Source organism: Amphiprion ocellaris, chromosome 9 (assembly GCF_022539595.1).
Source record: "Amphiprion ocellaris isolate individual 3 ecotype Okinawa chromosome 9, ASM2253959v1, whole genome shotgun sequence".
In the NCBI taxonomy this organism is placed as follows: domain Eukaryota; kingdom Metazoa; phylum Chordata; class Actinopteri; family Pomacentridae; genus Amphiprion; species Amphiprion ocellaris.
This window is the reverse complement of record NC_072774.1, coordinates 12,367,808-12,387,797: the sequence shown is the minus strand read 5'-3', so window position 1 is coordinate 12,387,797 and position 19,990 is coordinate 12,367,808. Positions and strand designations below refer to the sequence as shown.

Sequence of the window (19,990 nt, the reverse complement as noted above, 5' to 3'; positions counted from 1 at the left end):
CACTTTTTTTTATTGTATTTAAAGCGGCAAAGAAGTAACTGTCCTACAAATATTTACTGTTATTAAAAAGAAAAAATAGATGCTTTAGTACATTTTTAGCTGTTATTTTGCAGATTTTCCTGCTGTGTTAAATTACAGATAATATCTAGTCAAATAATATAAATAAATGTTTTTTTTTAACATGTTCACTGTTCAACAAAAAGGTCAAAACTGTTTTTAAAAATCATCAAAAATTTTTATTTTTACACACAGTGAGTTAGTTCTACAGTGTGTGGCCAAAAATTGTATTTGTGTACTGTATTTAAGTCAGCTAAATATAGAATTATTTTCTATCTAATTCTTTTATTTTAACATTTTCACAGCTTTTGAATGTCACAGTATTCTGCACTCATTTTATTTATTTTAATAATTATTTAATTTAAGGATTAAATCATGGTAAATATCTTCATGTAATTTAGTAGCTTTCTTTTAGCATTAGGCAATTTTGTTGGACCAGCTTGATTTACTAATGTACTTTTCAATATTGTAAAGTTATTTGACCCAACCTGAATAAATCAAGTTGAAATCAGTTGTCAACCCAAATGAATTATGTTGACTCAACACAGGTACATTAAGTTGATCCAACAAAGTTGCTAAATGCTACAAGAAATGCAGTTAATCATGTGAAAATGCTAATTTAAATAATTTAATTATTTTAATGAGTTCATTTAAATTAACAGAAGCAGCAGTAGAATTGTTTTGATGCTGAAAGAAAGCTTTTCAGTCAAGTATACTTCACATGATTTTTTATATATATTACATTGCAACCAGAATCCCTTAACATTAGGAAAAGTCATGTTATGAAGTAGACATTGAGGGTGTTGGAGCTGTTTTAAAACCTAAATACTCTCAATTTTAATGCAAGCTAAAGCATTTTTTTTTACTGTTAGACTATTCTTCATCCATGGTGAAAGTTTAGAGGGAAACTGAAATAATAATAATCTGTATTTTCTTGGATTTGTTTATCTGGAGTTGACTTTGGGAACCACATCCAGTAAACAGAATCTTTGTTGTTATTAACTCATGTGTCCTCAGTTAAACATTTGGTCTGAAAGCCTGAAAATATGTCTGTAAATGCCACTGAAAAACAAAATCCAAACTGCAACTACAACTAAACAATAATATTTGAGCTCAGCGTAGAAAATTAATGCAACAGTTTGCGTCAATCTTTTTGAGTTCTGAAAACTTCTAATGAAATTTTGTTCAACCAACACTGAGTTTGGGGGATTAACTTTTCCTCTGAATGACTTTTGAATAAAAGGTCGGAAATTATCTGAGATTGTTCAGGTTTATTAAGATCAAGGAGGAAACTTGAAATCCTGAAGTCAAGGTCAAAGAAGAATTTATCAAGCTAATTTATTCAACTTCAGTTTAGTTTTAATTCAACTAATGCAGAAATTTGAATTTAAATTACACACAATAGTAAGTTTATACAGCATTATTACGTAAACTCAACCCATCAAAATAATGTTTGCAACTTAAAGGGTTTATGTAAATCAGTAAATAGATTTTTAAACCTTGCAACCGTGCATTTAACGAAGTGGGGGGAAAAAGGTTGCTTAAATTACTGGATAGAGGGAACAAATGTTTGGCTTTTATTGCTTAAAAGCTGACAGGTATATAGATCTACTATAGTGGGTTGCTGAGGAAAGCAGAAAATAATTCTGCTACACAAAAATCTTCGTTTTTGAGATTTTTAATCCAATATTTGCTTTTTTTCTTGTGAATTAACATGAAAATGTGCACATCTCTGTTCTCTGAAGAGTGTTTTTTGAAAACAGTGAGTGAGATAAAAATGGATTCTGGTTGCCACAGCAAGCAGCAAGACAACATTGTGTTTTTAACGCAGAGGTAGAGAGCACTGCCCTAAGCTGGAACCACGGATGTGGTTAACAACATACGTCCCTGCACGAACCAGTTACATGATTTACATCGAACATCACTTTTATATTTAGTCATTTTGCGGCAAACTTTCAGGCAGCAGATCATCACCTCTTCGTTTTCTGTCAGCTAAAAAAGCAGAGTTAAAGATGTAGTACACTAAAATAAAGACAGAGAATTGTTGGAGCAGTTTAAATTTAAATTTGCTACAATTGGGAACACAATTAAATAAGGTTTATCCAAGTAATTATACTGGAACTTAGAAGTTAGATGTATTTAAATCATTTGATTCCTGTCAAATGAACAGTTGTCATTACTGCAGCTTCATTTTAAGGAAACTTAACTTGAAGTTTCCAATCTTTCCATCATAAATCTAAAATGTAAAATCTGATTCTTTCCTTGTTTTCTTGATATATACTCAGATACCAGTGGTTCAACACTATAAGAGCAGTAATTTTCACATCTTAACTGATAGTAGAATACTAGTTTAAATGTAACCATGATTTAATAGAACAAATCCACTGAAATGGACTGAACCAAACCAGAAAGCTCAGTGAGAATCATTCCAAAAAGCACTTAGACTTCATGTAAAAATAAATAAACTGGACTGATGGAGACTTGATGTGGAATTAAACTTTAGTGGCTGATTCTGACTGTTAACAGCAGCACACTTCCCTCAGGATTCCTATCATAAATTGTGGCTTTTAATCGTTAGAGTATGGAACGTTATAGAAGTTTTTTTTAGCTCAACTTAAATCCTGATTAATGTCTCTGCAGAAACAGGCCACAGATCGAGTTGTGCAAAGCTCCTTGTGCTCTTCGTGTCTGAGGCAAGTGGCAGAAAGGAGAAGTAAAAGTTTAATGCAAGCTGATTTTGCAAAGGCCTGAGCAGCTGCACTTTCTGCTGCACAAACAACGATGCGGTTTTCACAGCTCGGCGCCCGGCAGCAGCACGCAGCTCCCCGCAGGGCCCCGCAGGGCCCCGCAGGGCCCCGCAGGGCCCCGGCTGCTCTCCTGCTCCCCTCGGCCTGTAGGAGCGGCTTCAAACAATGCAGAGCCTCAGTTTGTCCACTGCGTTTCTCCCTGGCGACCCTCTGCTGCCTTTTCTACTTTTTTTTCTCGTCCAGGGAGGAAATGTGTGCGGAAAGTCTGAGGTCTGAGACAGGAAGCCTGCTGAGTTCAGATAACGACACCTGACGAGTGCTCCCGTTTGCAGCTATAAATTATTCCTAAAATAACCTCAAACACAATCTGCAGCGACAGAGAACAAGAGATTCTGGATATTAGGAATCCCAAATACAGCAGCGTTCAGAACATGAAATCTGCTGTAATTCAAGTTTTGTTTTCTGCTCTGGTCCTTTAATTGGCCTCATTTTCACGTTCGAATGAAAATCATAAACAATATTTGGCCTCCAAAATGCCTCAGCAGAAATGTTTGTTGGCAAGAAATTAGTGAATTATTGGTTCCTCAATCCGCTCAGCCTCCTTCTCCAAATGGATTTTCTTCTAGTTTTGCAAAAGGCCGAATAAGACAGAAGTCTGGTTAAAATAAACACCAAGAAACCCGTTTTTAAAATCCGCTTTTTAAACGCATTTAGAACGTCAAGGTTATTTTTTTGCGTCGAATTTGAGATGTTTTCACGAAAAAGCTGCATAAAAAAGATTCTATTGCAGAATTCTATTTTACTTATTAAAGCCTACAGGCCCAGTGTTGCATACAGGTTCGTTATGATAACAAAACGATAAACGTGTGAACTTATGTGAACGATCGAATTAAAATGTTTGCTTTCTGCAATCGTTGCGCAACGATCCGTTTTCAGTGTAAATTTCGTTAAAAGTTTTCTCACACATGAAGCCCGGAGGCCGCTGATCACATGCGGAGACTAAAGCAGGTCTGTGTTGGTCGGGAGAACATCGGCAGGTGAAGCTGTAAACTGTGTGAAATGTGAAATACCCGTCATCTGAAGGTCCTCCTGCTCCGGTTTGATCCGCGGCGCCTTCAGGGACACCTGCCCTGAAGCGCTGCATCCCTGCGTTAACTGACTCTTCCTTAAAGAAACAAACGGTTTTTCAGCTCGCTGAAATGTGCAGCAGTTTCACTCTTCGTGCCTTATTTTTGTTTGCGGTTCCGTGGATTGTGCGGGACGACTGAACGCAGCAATTAGGTGGAAGGAGAAAAAAAAACAGCTCAAAACGTTTGGAAATGCGCTTTTACGCGCAGCTTTTAACCGGCCACCAATTTTTATCTGAGTGTAAAGATGTAGTGGTTAGTTGTGTTATTATAGAGCCGACATACAACCACGAACGGGAAGGAAGAGGAAATTTTGTACAAGAAGGAAAGAGTGGGGAGCTCGCATCACCGCCTCGCCTCTCTCACTCCGCAGACTCTGGTGTGGGTGGCCGCCTGTCAGCTCCACCGGCGGCGTCAAAAACAAACCAGACACTTACCTTTATCGTACAGTCCATCGCAGCAGCCTCGCGCTCTCTGTCATTTAGTCGCTTTGGGAATCTAACTGCTAATTTAGCCTCTAACCTCACTTCAATTCATGCACGGCTGCATTGGCTCTATGGCACAAACCATTGCAGTTTTTTTTGCGCACAGACCATAACCGGATGACAATTTTTTCTCTCCCCCCCCCCTCTCTCGCGCTCTCTCTCTCTCTCTCGCCCTCTAAATTGGGAAGTGAAGTCACTCATGAAACCAGCACCTCCTGCTCAGCAGAGCTCCGTTAGGTTCACAACAAGTCAGAGCAGATGGAGCTGAAAAACGTGATTTCGAGTAAAAATCGTGTGCGTAAAAACGCAGCGTCTGAAGAAATGTTTGTTTAAAAAAGTCTTTGTAAAATCAGCCTTTGTACCTCTCAGATGTCTGAGTAGTTAGTAGGCTTGTGAAATAGTAATTTTCCCTCTAAACTTTTCATAAAATGATCCAATACCTCAGCAAAATCTAAATTTGCGGATCACTACTTTACTTTTTATCTACTATCCATGTATATAAAGTTAAACAATAAGATTCTTAGCGTTTTGTAAAAATGCCTAAAAATAATTTGCATAAAATAGATTTGAAGCATCTACAGACTCAGACTCTGGGCCTTTTGACACTAGAATAAGCATTTTAAACAGGCAGACCTATATATGTCATAAGACGACTCTTTACAAAAACAAGTGTGTAGCCAGAATCACATTTCAGATGTGCAATAATCATGTGCATAATCTTGTATAAACAACAGTGGAAAAACTTGAAAAATAAGCTTCTTTGCATTTTGTAACAACGCATAACAATGCTGTGCATAAAACCACAGCATCTGTTGAAATGCCTTTTGAGCTGCTATAGAAATGTTTGTTCAAAAAAATGCAAAAAATCTCGAGTATACACACCTGAAGAGCCAGACACCACAGACATCTAATAAAATGGTTTCCAACCTTTGTGGCTTCTTACAAACAGCAGTGTTAGTTTTTTCGCCCTCTAGATCTATTTTGTGTCCATAAATGTTCCAGTAATCCAATATCTCAGCAAAAATCAAAGGTTAGAAAAGCTGAAAGCAGAGTTTTGTGTGAAAACTGTCCTCCTTTCATCTCTCATGAATCATATTTGGAGTCCTTGAGTGTAAACTTTAAATACAAGTTCATAGCATTTTGTACAAATGCGTTCAGAAGAAGTATCTGTGGAAATGATTTTGAGCTACTTGTTTGAGAAAGATTTTTGTGAAACAAAATGCAAAACTGTGTAGAGACACGAGTATGGACGTGTGAACAGGCACTACTCTACTGCATGGAATAATAACTTTTTAATGTTCCTTTTTAGGGTGTTCAGACTAAAAAACATTCAGAACAGCCTGGGAGTCAATTCAAAATAAGACTGCGACTAACAATTTTATTGTCGATTATTTTCTCCATTATTCAATTAATTGTTGGACTCAAAAAATACTAGAAATGTCACATTACTGGTGGACGAGGCAAGGAAATAGAAAATATTAAGAATATAAGAAGCTAAAATCAAATCATTCAGACTTTTGGGGAAAAAAACCACTCAAACAGATGAACCAAGTATAAAATTAGTTGATTATTGAAGTTTTGGTTCATTTTATTCTCCAGGGAGGCTGGAAAACTCCTGATTGGACAGATAAACATCAAGTGGTGGAAAGTAACTGAGTACATTTACTCAAGTACAGTTTGGAGATACTTGTACTTTGACTATTTCCAGTTTCTACTAATGTATCCTTTCCCTCTTCTAAACTTCAGTGAAATATTCTACTTTCTGCTCCTCTACATTTATCTGACAGCTGTTTCTAAAGATGCAAATGTTGCACAAAGGGTTAAAAAAAATAAACAAGCTTCTAAAATACAACACATATTTAAAAGAAATTTAACAAAATGACACTGTTCAACCGTTTATTGTTAATAATGTAATGATGGCAGATATAATAATATACCAGTCAGGACTTTAAATACTTTGACTGCGTTTTGCATCTTTACTACATTGCTGTATTTTTCTCAAGTTAAGGATTTGGACACTTCTTTCACCGCTTACACCTAATAACCATAAATCTGTGTATTTTTAGGAGCCTGTGCTTTCCTGCAATTCTTTTCATTGAGTCTGCAAATTCTTGGTGTGGGCTGTGTTTCTGTTTGTTTCCCAGTGATTTAAGTGAATTTAATAACATAAAACTGCACATTATCCAAACTAATCCTCCTGTGTTGTCTAAGATGTCGGGCTCAGTTTTTTTCACCATTGTTCAGATTTACTGACGCGGCAAATCGCTGCACAAGTTTTGTATGTATTTATTAGACATTATGGAAAGTTCTGATGCAAACTGTCAAGATGTTGGAGGTTCTTTCATGGAGAACCATCAGAACTCTCACGTGGCTTGATAGATCAGGTTGTAGTGGAGAAGAATCGTGCACATTTACGCTTCAACTTGGAAATGACAGGTTATTTTACATTAAAATGAACAGAAACAGAACTGCATGCGGTGGCTGTCGGTCCTTTGACGGAGTGCATCAGTGCAATTAATAAAATGTATTTTGTTTGGGTTCCCCTTTTCACCCGGCTCCAGTGTTTGTCGTAGGAGGAGGGACAGTTAGGAGTCCATGCTGCACTTAACATGAGAAATCTGCTGAAAAGTAAGTAAGTTTTAGTGGTAGAACAACTCCAAAAAGATCAGACTTTATTAGTCGTCTGTGGAGGGAGAAGTAGTTGTTAATACAGCAAATATTTTTCGACATATTAAACTAAATTTGCGGGTTTTCTAACACAGACTTTTTTCTTCTTGATGAGTTTTAAGTCAAGACTTTGTGGGGACCAATCTAAAACCTTAATTCTAGCCTGATTTATCCATTTCTTTGCTACTTTTGATGTGTGTTTGGGCTCATTGTCTTGTTGGAACAGCAAACTGCATCCAAGATTCAACCCTCTGACTGATGATTTTAAGTTTTCATGAAGAATGTGGAGGTCATCTTCCTTCTTCATTCTTCCATTTACTTTGTGTAAAGCACTAAAACAGCCCCAGAGCATAATACTGCCGCCACCATGCTTGATGGTAGGTTTGATGTTCTTGGGGTTGAAGGCCGCACTTTCTCTCTTCCACACATGTTTTAGCTGGTTTTTTGCTTCATCTGATCACCCAACTTTCCTCCTGAAGGCCTTTTCTTTGTCCTTGTGATCAACAACAAACTTCAGTCGAGCCTTAAGGTGCTGCTTCTAGAGGAAGAGCTTCCTTCCATGGCAGCCTCTCTGACCAGTGTGGACTTGTAATTCATTGTAAACCTGCTCTTTGGTGATTCTTGGTTGACTCTTGACCATCCTGAACAATTGTCTCTCAGCAGTGGTTTGTGTTTTCTTCCTGATCATGGCAGTGACTCAACTGTACCATGAACTTTATTCTTAGAAACAATTGTTTGCACTGATGAGTTTGGGATCCGAAACATCTTTAAAATGGCTCAAAGTGACTTTTCAGACTTTTCCAAGCCGGTATTTTGATTCTTCAGGTCTTTCCTGAGCTCTTCAGACTCTTCCATTGTAGTGTTTGTGTCAGAGTCTAATGAGTGTATCAGATGGGCATTAATTAAATTTACTCAGAGGAGTCAGCAGCTGTAGTCAACTGTAATCACTCAGAAGAAGCTAAAATTAGTTTAACACAAGTTTTTACTTCACTGAAACTGATAATTCAGATTGCTGTATGTTTATTTTTGATACATTTTCACAAGACCGATACTAAATTTATGAAAGAGCTAAAATGCATGATTGTATTTGTAACACGTGTTTCAATGATTCCATCACAGAGAGTTAAAAGAAAAAACGTGTGCGTGTTGTGTGTAAATTGAGCTTTTTTAAATCTTCATTAGGTGAAGTCCACCACTACATGTAAGGGCAGGTCAGTGTAACACACGGTGATAAACGGTGTGATGTGAAGCTTGTAAAGACTTCTAAGTTCTGCTGGTTCTTCTCTCAGGTCGTGTAGTTTGTGTGTCCGCCTGTTGTGTAACTTTATCCCGGTGCGTCCTGAGCTGGAGCTCCCAATCACGACTCCAGCTCCGCGCACGATCTCTTTTCCAGATGGTGTGTGTGTGCGTGCGTGTGCGTGTGTGTTTGTTTATACAGGGTCCTGGGCTCGGCCTTATCTGCTGCAGACACTCACGCCGTGATTTCGGACTTTCTTCAGCGAGCACTTGTGTGTTTTTTACGGGCCATTGTTTAGTCGAATGGTTTCTAAAGATACAGAGGTTTTTTTTTTCTTCCTCCCACCTCATTAAAAAGCGACTGGCAGCAGCTCTGATTTCAAAAAGGCTGCACTTCATCCCCACCCAAACTTTGTTTAGTCCCGCCTGTCACACAATCAACCCTGAAATATGTCGAGGAGAAAACACGCTGCTGGTTGTTGGGCCTGACACTTCTTCAGCCACATCATCATAAATCCTGCAGCTGCATCGTGTCCAGCTCAGGAAACACGTTTATTGTGTTGCATTGCATTCCTTTATGAGAAATGCTGCCTTTAGGGCTCCAAATCATCATCAATTAGTCTGGTTAATCATTCAGTTTGTCTCAAAGAAGCTGGAATACTGTTGTGTTCAAAAACTGTACAAATATTTTAAATAATGATTTACAGCTGATTTAAATATAGTAAAACACTGTAAAAGACTGAACAACCATTTGTAAAACTCCAGATTTTTGATGTGGACATTATGCACACTTTTCCATGTTCAATATATTTTATATTTATTTATTTGTATTTCTTTAATTACTGTGTATATATATATATATATATATATATATATATATATATATATATATATATATATATATATATATATATATATATATATATTCATTTTTTTTAAAGTTTATTCAATTTATTTCCTGCAATTTAACACAATTTGAACAGATCAGATCTGTGAAGTAACAGTACCAAAACAAATAAATATGAAGATATATATACATATATATTTGTTATTTTTTTTCTATTATTTAGTTAACAAAACTGTGAACATCTGTAAAGTAATAGTTTTAAATGACTATTTACCATTTTTCAGTCCTTGATAGGCTTTTAAAATGGAAAATAACTGTTAAATAGAATATATTTTGCTGATTTCAATCTAGTAACAAAGGCGTACTTTTACTGTAAAAGATCAATACAATATTTGTAAAAATACAGATTTTTTTTTTTTTAGTTTTTAAAACCTTGCCATCATGCTTTTGATGAGGTGATCAGAATAAGTCCCTTGAATTTCTGCTCCAGAAAAATCTGGGATTTTTTTTAAAATCAAATCTTTGCTTTTGTTGTTGTGAATTAATACAAAATTGCACACTTCTCTCGCTCTAAAAGGTAGAGTAAAATCAAATGGATTCTGCTCGTCAGAGCAAGAAAAAAGGTTTAAATTAATTAGTTTTATTGCAACCATGCATTCAATTATGTGCTGGGACTAGTGTAATTCCATAAAACCTGCTGCATCTATCGTAACTTTCACCATAATTTCTACTTCCGTTAATCCTACAGTGTGCTAAATTTACTCCTAAGCTGACAAAAGGAGGTTTAATGTACAAGATTTTGTTTTCTACATCAACACGTCCATTTTTCTCTTTTAAAAAAAAAAAAAAAAAATCGGCCTCCTGGAGACGATAATAAACCCCTGCAGTGTGAAACTAACCGCACATTTCTTTAATGTTTGACCTCCTTCTTAAATATTCCCACAGTTCAGGAGTGTTTGTCAGCCTTCAGGTGTGTGTGAGGCTCTTTTATGAATGGATGTTCGGTCGCTGAGGGGGGAGGAGGAGGGAGGACAGGGGGAGGAGGAGGAGGACCAGGTCACGACGCACCGCTGCGGCTCCGCCCTCCGCTGCGCCTTATAACGGCACCGGGCCGACCGGACACTCTGTACAGCTGTACGGGAGCCGGTTAAAACGCCGTGAATCTGGGGAAGAGTCATGTACTGGGACACCTTCATCAAACCTGCAGACAGAAACACAGACGGCGCGGAGTCCAAGATAAAGGTTTGTTGTTTGTTTTTTCATTTTTGACTAACTTTGTGTAGAAAATACGCACAGAAAACGATTTCAACATCCAGTTTGTAGCCTAGAAGTTAAAGTACTGGCTTCATGTGACCGAGATTTCCTACTTTTCTCTACTTTCTTACAAGTTATCAGTTAAATATGTGACTATAAGTTGCTCCACTACTACAGTTCCCAGTATTTTAGAGTATTTTTACTGTGTTGCTGCTGTAATTTATGAGTTTGAGTTTATTACAAACTGCATTTATTTAGTGTTGTCACTGTGATCCATGCTGACTTTAACTGGAGCATTTTGGTCAGGGAACGTTCTCTGAATGTTCCCTGGAGGTTCTCTGTTTGCTGAGAGGTATCTTTAATGATTGTCATGCAGAATTGGGATGTTTTTTCAAAAGCACATATCACTAAATCACATAAAAGGATAAAGAAAAGGGTATTTTTTATGAACGGGGAACATTTATTTGAACAACGCCTGAGGTATGACAGTATTTAACTGTTATTTTAGGGGGGAAACAGTTAGAATTTGTGTTTTTACATCCAATTCTTTGTGTTTGACCACAGATGGAGGTTTGCCAGACTGGATACTACACTGAAGACTTCAGGACGCAGGAGGTTCCAGCCGGATTCGACTTTGCATCTTATGGTGAGTTTCTGGTTGAAGCTCCCAAACTGGGGGGGATAGATCTGTTTCCTCTGAACCCGAATGGGACGAAGGACGGAGGAAACATTTTCGCCCACAGTGTCATCACATCTGTCAGAGCTGCTCTCAGCGAGGCCTTGACACCAGAGGGGCTGATTCAGGATAACGCCGGAGGATCCAGGGTGGCCTCCGGGCCGCTCTCCCCTCCGTCTTCCCTAATCCTTTCCTCCAGACTTCCTCCTCCAACAGATTTAGAGACCCCCTCCCCATCCCTCCATCACCGGCGTTTCCGCCTCACTCTTCCTCCTCCTCCCTCCCATGTTTCCTCCGGCCCGAGTGAAAAAACCTGGGGTGTCCCAGTCCACACGAGAACCAGAGTTTTCCTCTTCATGACTTTTAGTGCAGAGCTGAGCTTTCATTGGCCATTTGCTGAACAGTATAATTGCTTTAAAAATTACAGTAAAATTCCAGAAAAACATACAAAATGTTAATTAAATATCATATTAACTCCAAAAGAAACCTCAAACTGTAAATTATGTCCACAACAAAAATAGTTTTGCTCTTTCACAATGTTTAAACACAAAAATAGACTCTCTTTTTTGCTTTATTGAGCAAAAACAATACTGTTTAACACATATTTACCGTTATTTGAAAGAAAAGTAAAATTGTAAATAACTTTTAAAAACAAAAGTATATTACATATTTTCCCTGTTTTGTTGTATTACAGACGATGTAGTTAAATGACAGAAAGGAAAAAAAAACCCTTTACATCGACTATAAAAAACAAACAAAAAACAACAACAATCCCAAAACTGTAGATAATGTTCAATTCTAAAATAAGTATTGTTACAAATAGTTACTTGTTCTTTGTTTGATCATAAAATGACACAGTTTTACCTTATTTAATTCAGCTAAAATATCATTATTTTACAAATATTTGCTGTTATTTTCAGTTTTTCCGGAATGTTACAGTATTTGATCATTTTTAACATATTTTTAGTACCCCTTGCTGATTTTTACTTTTTTAACAAGATTTTTTTCACAGTATGCACTGTAAAAACTTAATTCAACAGTTCAACAGTTTTTAATTGTAATTGTTTAAACAATCTGCCAATGCTGTTAAATTACAGATACATTTTTTTTACAGTTTTTAAGAGTACCGTCCTTTTAAAGTGTATTTTTTCAGCACCTTGCTGCCAGATTTTAATTTTTCACCGTGTGCACTGTAAATGTTTTTTGACGGTTTTAATTTTTAAAAAAAATACTGTTATTTTACAGAATTCCCCTGTTTTGTTAAATTACAAGTAATGTCAAGTATAATCACAGAAAAAAGTAAGAATTTACTTAGAAACATAGCTGCCAGAAAAAAAATACAGATTTTTTATGCTGCCTATTTTATCTTAACAGTCAACACATAAATTTCCACTTTGATTAAAAACATTCTGTTAAGTATGATCTGTAATTTAACAAAATGTGGAGAAATTGCAGAATAATAGTTTACAGAAAGACTTGCAGAAATAAATATCTTCATATTTTAACAAGTTTATGAAAATTACAAAACACACAAAAAATAGATTTATCCAATAATGTAAAAACGGGACGTTACTGTTGCAGTATAAAGACCAACCAGTGAGCTGACATGAGCTACATTAGAAAGACAGAGAAAGAATGAATATATGTGCATAAAAATTACTGTACTAGATTAGAAATAGTTATAGAATATAAAACAAGATTCTTATCAAGAGAAGACAATTCCCACAGTTGTCTGACAGAAGTTCAGTCTCCTCTCCTTCCACTAGGGGGAGTCATTGCTCAATGTTACTGGACAGGAAGTATCATTTTCTTATCTACTGATCAGTCATCTGTTCCAACATTTTACACTCACAAGTTTGGTTGTAAATTAAAAAAAAATCATGACGATGTAAATTCATTGCCTTCACCTTCATGCTGACTCCATCTGTATGTTTAACCTCCAGACTATCCTGGTGAAGACCTGTCTTTTCTGTTAGACAGTAAAGCGCCTGGACAGCAGCAGTTTGTGGCAGAAAGCAGCTACCCGGAGCCACCTAAAGCTTCACACTCGTACGACACCAAAGGTAAAATATATTTCGGCTGCTTTTGAGACTCGTGTGTGTTTTGTTTCTGATTTCTCTCATAGTTTTCGCTCTTTTGTCCTCAGTGAACTCAAGCGATGCTGCTCTGGTCAACCTGGACTCGTACCAGGAGTTCAACTGGTGGGCGTCGTATCCACACGGTGCGTCTCCGACTCACCCACGCTGTACATTTAACAGCTTCAAACATCAGCAAACAGGATATTATTGTAAAAGAAAAAAGTGAAACTCTGACAGAAAAGGTGCCCGAGAAAAAGTAAAAAATTGTGGAATACTGTCATGTTCAAAAAGTGTAAAAAAAAAAAAAAAAAAAAAAAAAGTAGTGAAAACAACAGCAAATATCTGTAAAATCAAGATGTTCGAGCTAATTTAGACAGTAAAAGTGTAATTTTACAGTCACACACTGCAAAACTGCAAATTTAAGACAAAAATGCATATTGTAGAGACTAAATTGCATTTATTTGAACAATCCTCATCTTTCAAAACATTTGCTGCAAAAAAAAAAACTAATTTGAAAAATCCAGGAAGGCTTAAGTGAAATATGTATTATAGGGCTAGTTTCATTTTAACATTAAATTATATGTCAATTACACTGTGAAAAAAATTACTTTTTAGCAGTTTTTAAATTAATTTTGAATTTTGATTTTTTTTTTTTTTACATTTTTGGTAAATTACAGAAAGTTACTTGTACAAATCACCAAAAAAAGTATTAACTTCTACATTGTAAACATGAAAAAACAGCTCAAAACTATAAATAATGCCCATATTAGAAATCTGTAATATTACAAATAGTAATTTGCTCTTTTTAAATTTACTGCGACATTACACTTTCTTTGTTTACTGTATTAAAACCAAAAAAATCTAATTATTTTAGTTATTTGTGATCATTTCAAATGAAAAATTATGTATATTAAGTTTTTTTTTAAAAAAATGGTTAAAAAATTAAAATATGAAATAAAAATAAATCCTTAACTACTATTTTACGGAATTCTCATGTTTTGTTAAGTAATTAGCTAGTAAAATAACAGAAAAAGTGTTAATTTACACTTTAAATGTAAAAAAATGTATTAAAATCCTATTCAGAACTATAAAAATGTCCAAATTAAATCCGTATTTTGTTTTTAGTTTTTAGTGTTACAGTTTTCCACCCATTTTCAACATATTGCCACATTTGCTGCTAGATTTTCACTGTTTATAAACTGAATTATTTTTTACAGTGCATGGTGACTCCATCATACTTTGATCACCAACTAATTTTAATGAAATCATGAGTTAGTGTTTTTTCATTCTTTATTTCTTTCATGTTTCTGTTTGAAACAAAAGCAAAGCAAAGATCTTTGTAGATGTGTAATATTTCAAACCCTCTAAATATCTGGTTTTACTTTACTGAAATATCTGAAAGTTGTGACTGTACTGCAGCACTTACACATGATTCACGACAAAATTTTAGTGTGTCGTTAGAAGTGGAATTACTATGAAACTGCAATAAATCTAAATCTATAACATTTAAAAAATACACAGATTTTTTTTCAGGCGTCATAATATTGCAAATTAAAACAACAATTCATGGCAGGAGACATTTTACTGATTGTAAATAAATGTAGATACTGGAGGTGAAGGGGATTTCTGCTTGTTAGTGACTTTGGTTCTGGTTCACAGACGGACTGACAGTGGACCAGACCGGATACCAGGATTCTCCACAGACCTACCAGAACCTGGTGCCTCAGAACGGCCAGTTCAGCCCCGCCGTGGAGGGCAGCAGCAGCAACTTCGTGCCCGGGAAAGCTTCCAACACTTTACAAAGTGAGACATGTCGCCTGCAGATTCAAATAAAACCTGATTCTGCGGTTCAGGGTTTAAGTCCTTCTGTTTCTTGCAGGTGAGACGGATCAGAACTACTACGACTCAGATGGACCCAGGCCGTCCTTCTGGCCTGAATACCCCTCTCCCAGCTTCCCCACCCCCCAACCACACCCAGCCCTGGCCTCCTGTCCATCCAACCCCCAGTCCTCAGACCAGTACTGCCCCCGTGTGGCCAAACGAAAAAGCACGGCCCCCCAGAGGCCGGACAGGGAGGGTCCGATGACAGGAATGTCAGCTTATCCCGGTTGGTCATCTCATCTCTGCTGTCTGTCTACAAAATTCAAAATGTTTAATAATATTATAATATAGTGCTAAATTATTATATATGTATTTATGTGTCTTAATGGTGAATTTCTAAATATGTCTGTCACTAGTAGATCGCCACACTGTAACAAAAAAAATAAATCATCAGAATGTTTGTTCGTGGTTCAGGTTCTGGTCCAATCCAGTTGTGGCAGTTTTTGCTGGAGCTTCTTCTGGACTCTGCCTGTCGGACTTTCATTTCGTGGACGGGAGATGGCTGGGAGTTCAAGATGTCTGACCCCACAGAGGTGAGGAAGAGTCCTGTTGTACATCGCTGATGGAAAGCTGTTGTTCTCAGGTGTTTTCCATCAGTATTTCCATGGTAACTTTCTGCATGTATTTCACAACATTTTTCATCAAACATCATAAATCAGTATTATTATAAATAGTGGTGAGCTTTTTTTGACAATGTTTTTCTGTAAAATTTCACTATTTTTAAATCAGCCAAAAATGTCATTATATTAAGGATATTTGCAAGAAAAATATGTATATTAAGATTTTAAGTGTTTTGATAATTTACAGATAACATCTAGTACAATCACAGACAAAAAGCAAAAATTTATAAGACATAAAAACCCGAACAAAATAAGGAAAAACAGGCCATGACTATATTTAATATCAACTTTTGATGTTAAAAGTAATGATTTGCTTTTTAATCAGCTAAAAAAATCATTAATTTACAGACTTTTACTGTTATTTTTTCCAGTATTCCACTATGCTTTATCATATTTTTCCGGCACTTTGCTGCCAGATTTTAAGTTTGTTTGTTTTTTGTACTGAATTCACAGTTTTTGAAAGGGTAAACACAGTAAAGTTCAACTGTTGGTGGTTTCTGTTGATCCACAGGTGGCCAAACGTTGGGGTCAGTGCAAGAACAAACCCAAGATGAACTATGAGAAGCTGAGCCGTGGCCTGCGTTACTACTACCACAAGAACATCATCCACAAGACGGCGGGCAAACGCTACGTCTACCGCTTCGTCTGCGACGTGCAGGGCATGCTGGGGAAGACGGCGCAGGAGGTCCTGAGCAGTCTGAACGTTTTGCCCTCAAACGTGGAGGCGTGGCAGCGGCCGGCGGCGTCCGAACACAGCAGCGAAACGTGGCCGTCGCAGTAGGAAAGAGTCCCAGAGAAGTGAGCCAAGAAAGCGAACACTGCTGCTCAGGGGCATTTTACACAAGCTGCATTTCAGGGCAAATAATAAATTCCACATGCAGTCGGTCCCTGTTAGCTCTTCAGTGACAGGTGATGCTCAGTGAAGGTCCTACCAAACCAACAGCTCCTAAACCTCAGGGCTACATAAGCAGCCGCTGGCATTTTAAAGCACTATGGATAAATATTTCATGCAGTGTGTTTGTAAGAAAGAATACATTTGTAAATCCTGTTTATATGAACCCTGTGCAGTTTTGTGCATTCATATATATATATATATATATATATATATATATATATGTGTGTGTGTGTGTGTTCTTTTTGTTTTACATGCAAAACTCCTGTCTACCTCTGTTTTCTGACAACCTGATGTCCTTCAGGCCCTCACTGTGAAGCTTTTGGTGATGTGTGATGATTGTGTCATGTAAATAAAATGTATATACACATACATCAAAGTGTGTTTTATTGTAGATTAAATTTTAATCTTAATTTAACAAATGTGTTTATTTTTATTGTCATCAGTATTATTAATAATACTGATAACAATAATAATTAGACATTCAAACAGTGCATGGTGCACCACTGATTGTTACAGATTAATATAAACAAAGCACCTCAGTGTAAAAAAAAACAAAACAAACGGGGACATTTTTAATAATTTGCTATTATTAGGTGTTCACTGTTTCATTAAAATACACATCCTAACTAGTAAATTCACATTAAAAGGTAAAAATTTACATGTTAATCATTAAAAGGTCAAAACTGTAAATAATGTCCAGATCAAATTACAAATGTACAAGTTAGAAATTACAATTTATGAAAACACTGATTTCTTATCAGTGTTTTGATGAATTTATTTGTACTTTTACAGTTGTTTAAACTGTATTTTAATCATCAATAGGTATCATTTTACAGATTTTTTTGTCAAAATTTAAGGATTGAAAAACAAAAGCACAAGCCTAAAATGTCAATAATATTTAAATTATTTACAATTAGTGATGTATTTCTTTTGATTGTAAAATTAGTGTTTTTATTGTATTTAAATCACAAAAAAATATAATTTTACACATATTTGCCATTATTAAAAGAAAAGGTATATTTATTGGTTGATTGAAAGGAAGGACATTTTTAAACCAACATTTAAAAAAGGTTCTCCAGATGATCTTTATAAAATGTTCTTGTCATGTGATTTATTAACAGATTTTCTGCCGGCAATGTTCTCAGGATTTTTTGAGGTTGCAGTTGAAGGAAAACATAATTGAATCTGTAAAACATTTCCACAATGAAAACAAGCGAAGGATGTTCTCAATGCAACATTCAGAAAACATTATCAAGACCTCAGATGACACAATGTGCTTTATGACGTGTTCCTGTAACTCCATCCAATTCCGTAGGTAATGTGAAAACCACTGCTCCTAGAAGTGTGGTACGAGAAGTGTGGCCCTAGAGGTGTGGTTCTGGAACTGTGGTCCTAGAAGTGTTGTACTAGAAGTGTTGTCCTAGAAGTGTGGTCCTGGAACTGTGGTCCTAGAAGTGTGGTCCTAGAAGTGTGGTACGAGAAGTGTGGCCCTAGAGGTGTGGTTCTGGAACTGTGGTCCTAGAAGTGTTGTCCTAGTGTGGTCCTGGAACTGTGGTCCTGGAACTGTGGTCCTAGATGTGTTATCCTAGTGCGGTCCTAGAAGTGTGGTCCTAGAAGTGTTGTACTAGAAGTGTTGTCCTAGCAGTGTGGTCCTGGAACTGTGGTCCTAGATGTGTTATCCTAGCAGTGTGGTCCTGGAACTGTGGTCCTAGATGTGTTATCCTAGTGTGGTCCTGGAACTGTGGTCCTAGATGTGTTATCCTAGAGGTTTGGTCCTGGAACTGTGGTCCTAGAAGTGTTATCCTAGTGTGGTCTTGGAAGTGTGGTTCTGGATGTGTTGTGACCAGAGGTGGATAGTAACGAGTTACATTTACTCCGTTACATTTACTTGAGTAACTTTTTGAAAAAAAAAAAAGTACTTCTAAGAGTACTTTTACTCTGCCATACTTTTTACTTTTGCTTGAGTAGATTTGTGAAGAAGAAACTACAGCACGCACATACAGTCTTTGAGCATGCAGTATATTTTGTCATATCGTTTGACAACAACACATTAACACCATGCAGGCTTTAGTTTCCACTGGGTCTGTTAAACTGCTGAACCTCACTTCCAGCTACTAGTTTTTCAGGATTTAAGGATCGTAGTCTGAAGTAGCTGAGTTATAGTATGACCACACACTTGCACCATCTAGCAGTGTGATACAGGATACAACATAATTCAAATGTCTGATGACTCCAAATTGTACCATCTTACAGTTATCCGATTACTTTTAAGTTGAACAGTAGAGTATTTTTTGCTGATGTAAAAGTGAAAACAGTTTACATTTACTGTTACAAATAGAGGCCCCGCAGTAGCAACTTTAGCAAAACATCAGCACACCTTTCATTACTGGGATCTGAATCTATTATTTGTCTGTACTTTCTATGTCCACTTTTATGTTTGATAACAGACTCCGTCCTCCTCAGCATGGAGGACTCCAGATTTCAGTTTGAACTGAATTGAATTGAATTATCTGATGTTTGCAGTGTACCTTGGATGGTAGAATATTCCTTTTCTTTAACCTTCTGCAGACTGGGAGTAGTAGTCCTGGTCAGGTTAAACTAAACTGAGCACATTCTTGGGTCTCATCTGATCAACATTCTTCAATATATAAAAGAATTATAAAAATGTCTTTTTATGTTCTTCAGCTAAGTTTCATCTATGTATATACTTGCCCTATCATACTTTCACTTCTTCTCTCTTTAGAAACTGTTGTGTGAGTTTGCTGATGCAGACTGATCGCCTTCTCTGCACTGCGCAGAAGAGCTTCCTGTGTGAGAATGTGCAGCTGGTCATGTGTTTGGGGTTTTCACAATACTGGAGGAGTGGTTCTCTGTAGCAGCCCCTGAATGTTGCGGGTCAAAAAACGGGTTGTACCACTTTTCAGCGTAGCTTTTTTGTTCGTTTCAGGCTGGTTGTCTGTACTTGTACGCCTCCTCGGCCTTGGCAAGATGTTTGGCAGTAAACCAGAATTTGTCGATGTTATAAATGAGGCAGGAGCTCATCCATGTGTGTGGCTGCAGCCTCAGAAACACTCCTACTTATAAAGAACAGCTGTCTTTGTTATTGACTGTATGCAAAGATGTTTGAACCCTCAGGGAAGATCAGTGTTGTGCCTCTGGCCATCACTATCTTTTCAGAATCTCAGTTCTCCTAACTCTAGTTCAAAAAAAGAGGTGGAGCTGAGGTGGGATTGTGCTGTGAGGCACCACCTCATCACTCAAAGCAAAACATGTTCTGACTTATGCATAACTGTATGAACTAGCTGCCAAGAACCTCCATTTGAGAATCTCAACTGTCTCTGAACATCTGTCCAGGAATGCGTAGTGGTCCTTTAAAAAACCTGTAGAAAGAAAAACTCTGAAAATCTGGCAATAAGGGTG

General features: G+C 36.8%; 2 protein-coding genes across 6 annotated transcripts in view; one reads left to right on the top strand and one right to left on the bottom strand.

The window, feature by feature from the left end:
• fli1rs (Fli-1 proto-oncogene, ETS transcription factor-related sequence) overlaps positions 1 to 4,525 on the bottom strand; it is a 28,376-nt gene extending 23,851 nt beyond the window's left edge. For 3 of the 4 annotated variants that reach the window (XM_055013975.1, XM_023284581.3, XM_023284583.3), the window contains exon 1: positions 4,369 to 4,525. In XM_055013975.1, the coding sequence (XP_054869950.1) occupies positions 4,369 to 4,386 (18 nt within the window). In that variant the 5' untranslated portion in view covers positions 4,387 to 4,525. Of the gene's footprint in view, positions 1 to 3,874; positions 4,183 to 4,368 lie in introns of those variants that run through there. The other variant, XM_055013976.1, reaches the window with a different exon arrangement.
• Positions 4,526 to 10,254: 5,729 nt separating this feature from the next.
• Positions 10,255 to 16,887, top strand: etsrp (ETS1-related protein). Of its 2 annotated transcripts, none has more exons than XM_023284586.3 (8): positions 10,255 to 10,408; positions 10,985 to 11,066; positions 13,073 to 13,159; positions 13,243 to 13,317; positions 14,834 to 14,977; positions 15,054 to 15,281; positions 15,470 to 15,588; positions 16,187 to 16,887. In XM_023284586.3, the coding sequence occupies exons 1-8, from the start codon at positions 10,343 to 10,345 to the stop codon at positions 16,454 to 16,456; spliced, it is 1,071 nt and encodes a 356-aa protein (XP_023140354.1). In that variant the 5' UTR covers positions 10,255 to 10,342; the 3' UTR covers positions 16,457 to 16,887. The 2 variants fall into 2 exon arrangements, with proteins under 2 accessions (XP_023140354.1, XP_023140353.1); XM_023284585.3 differs by having other exon boundaries at positions 13,040 to 13,159; positions 16,187 to 16,885.
• The last annotated feature ends 3,103 nt before the right edge of the window (positions 16,888 to 19,990 follow it).

Bases quoted from the DNA above. Each gene is read 5' to 3' on its own strand.
- etsrp (XM_023284585.3), top strand. From the start codon at position 10,343: ATGTACTGGGACACCTTCATCAAACCTGCAGACAGAAACACAGACGGC. The intron at 13,160-13,242 runs GTAAAATATATT...TTTTGTCCTCAG, and splicing joins ACACTCGTACGACACCAAAG to TGAACTCAAGCGATGCTGCT. The intron at 15,589-16,186 runs GTGAGGAAGAGT...GTTGATCCACAG, and splicing joins AGATGTCTGACCCCACAGAG to GTGGCCAAACGTTGGGGTCA.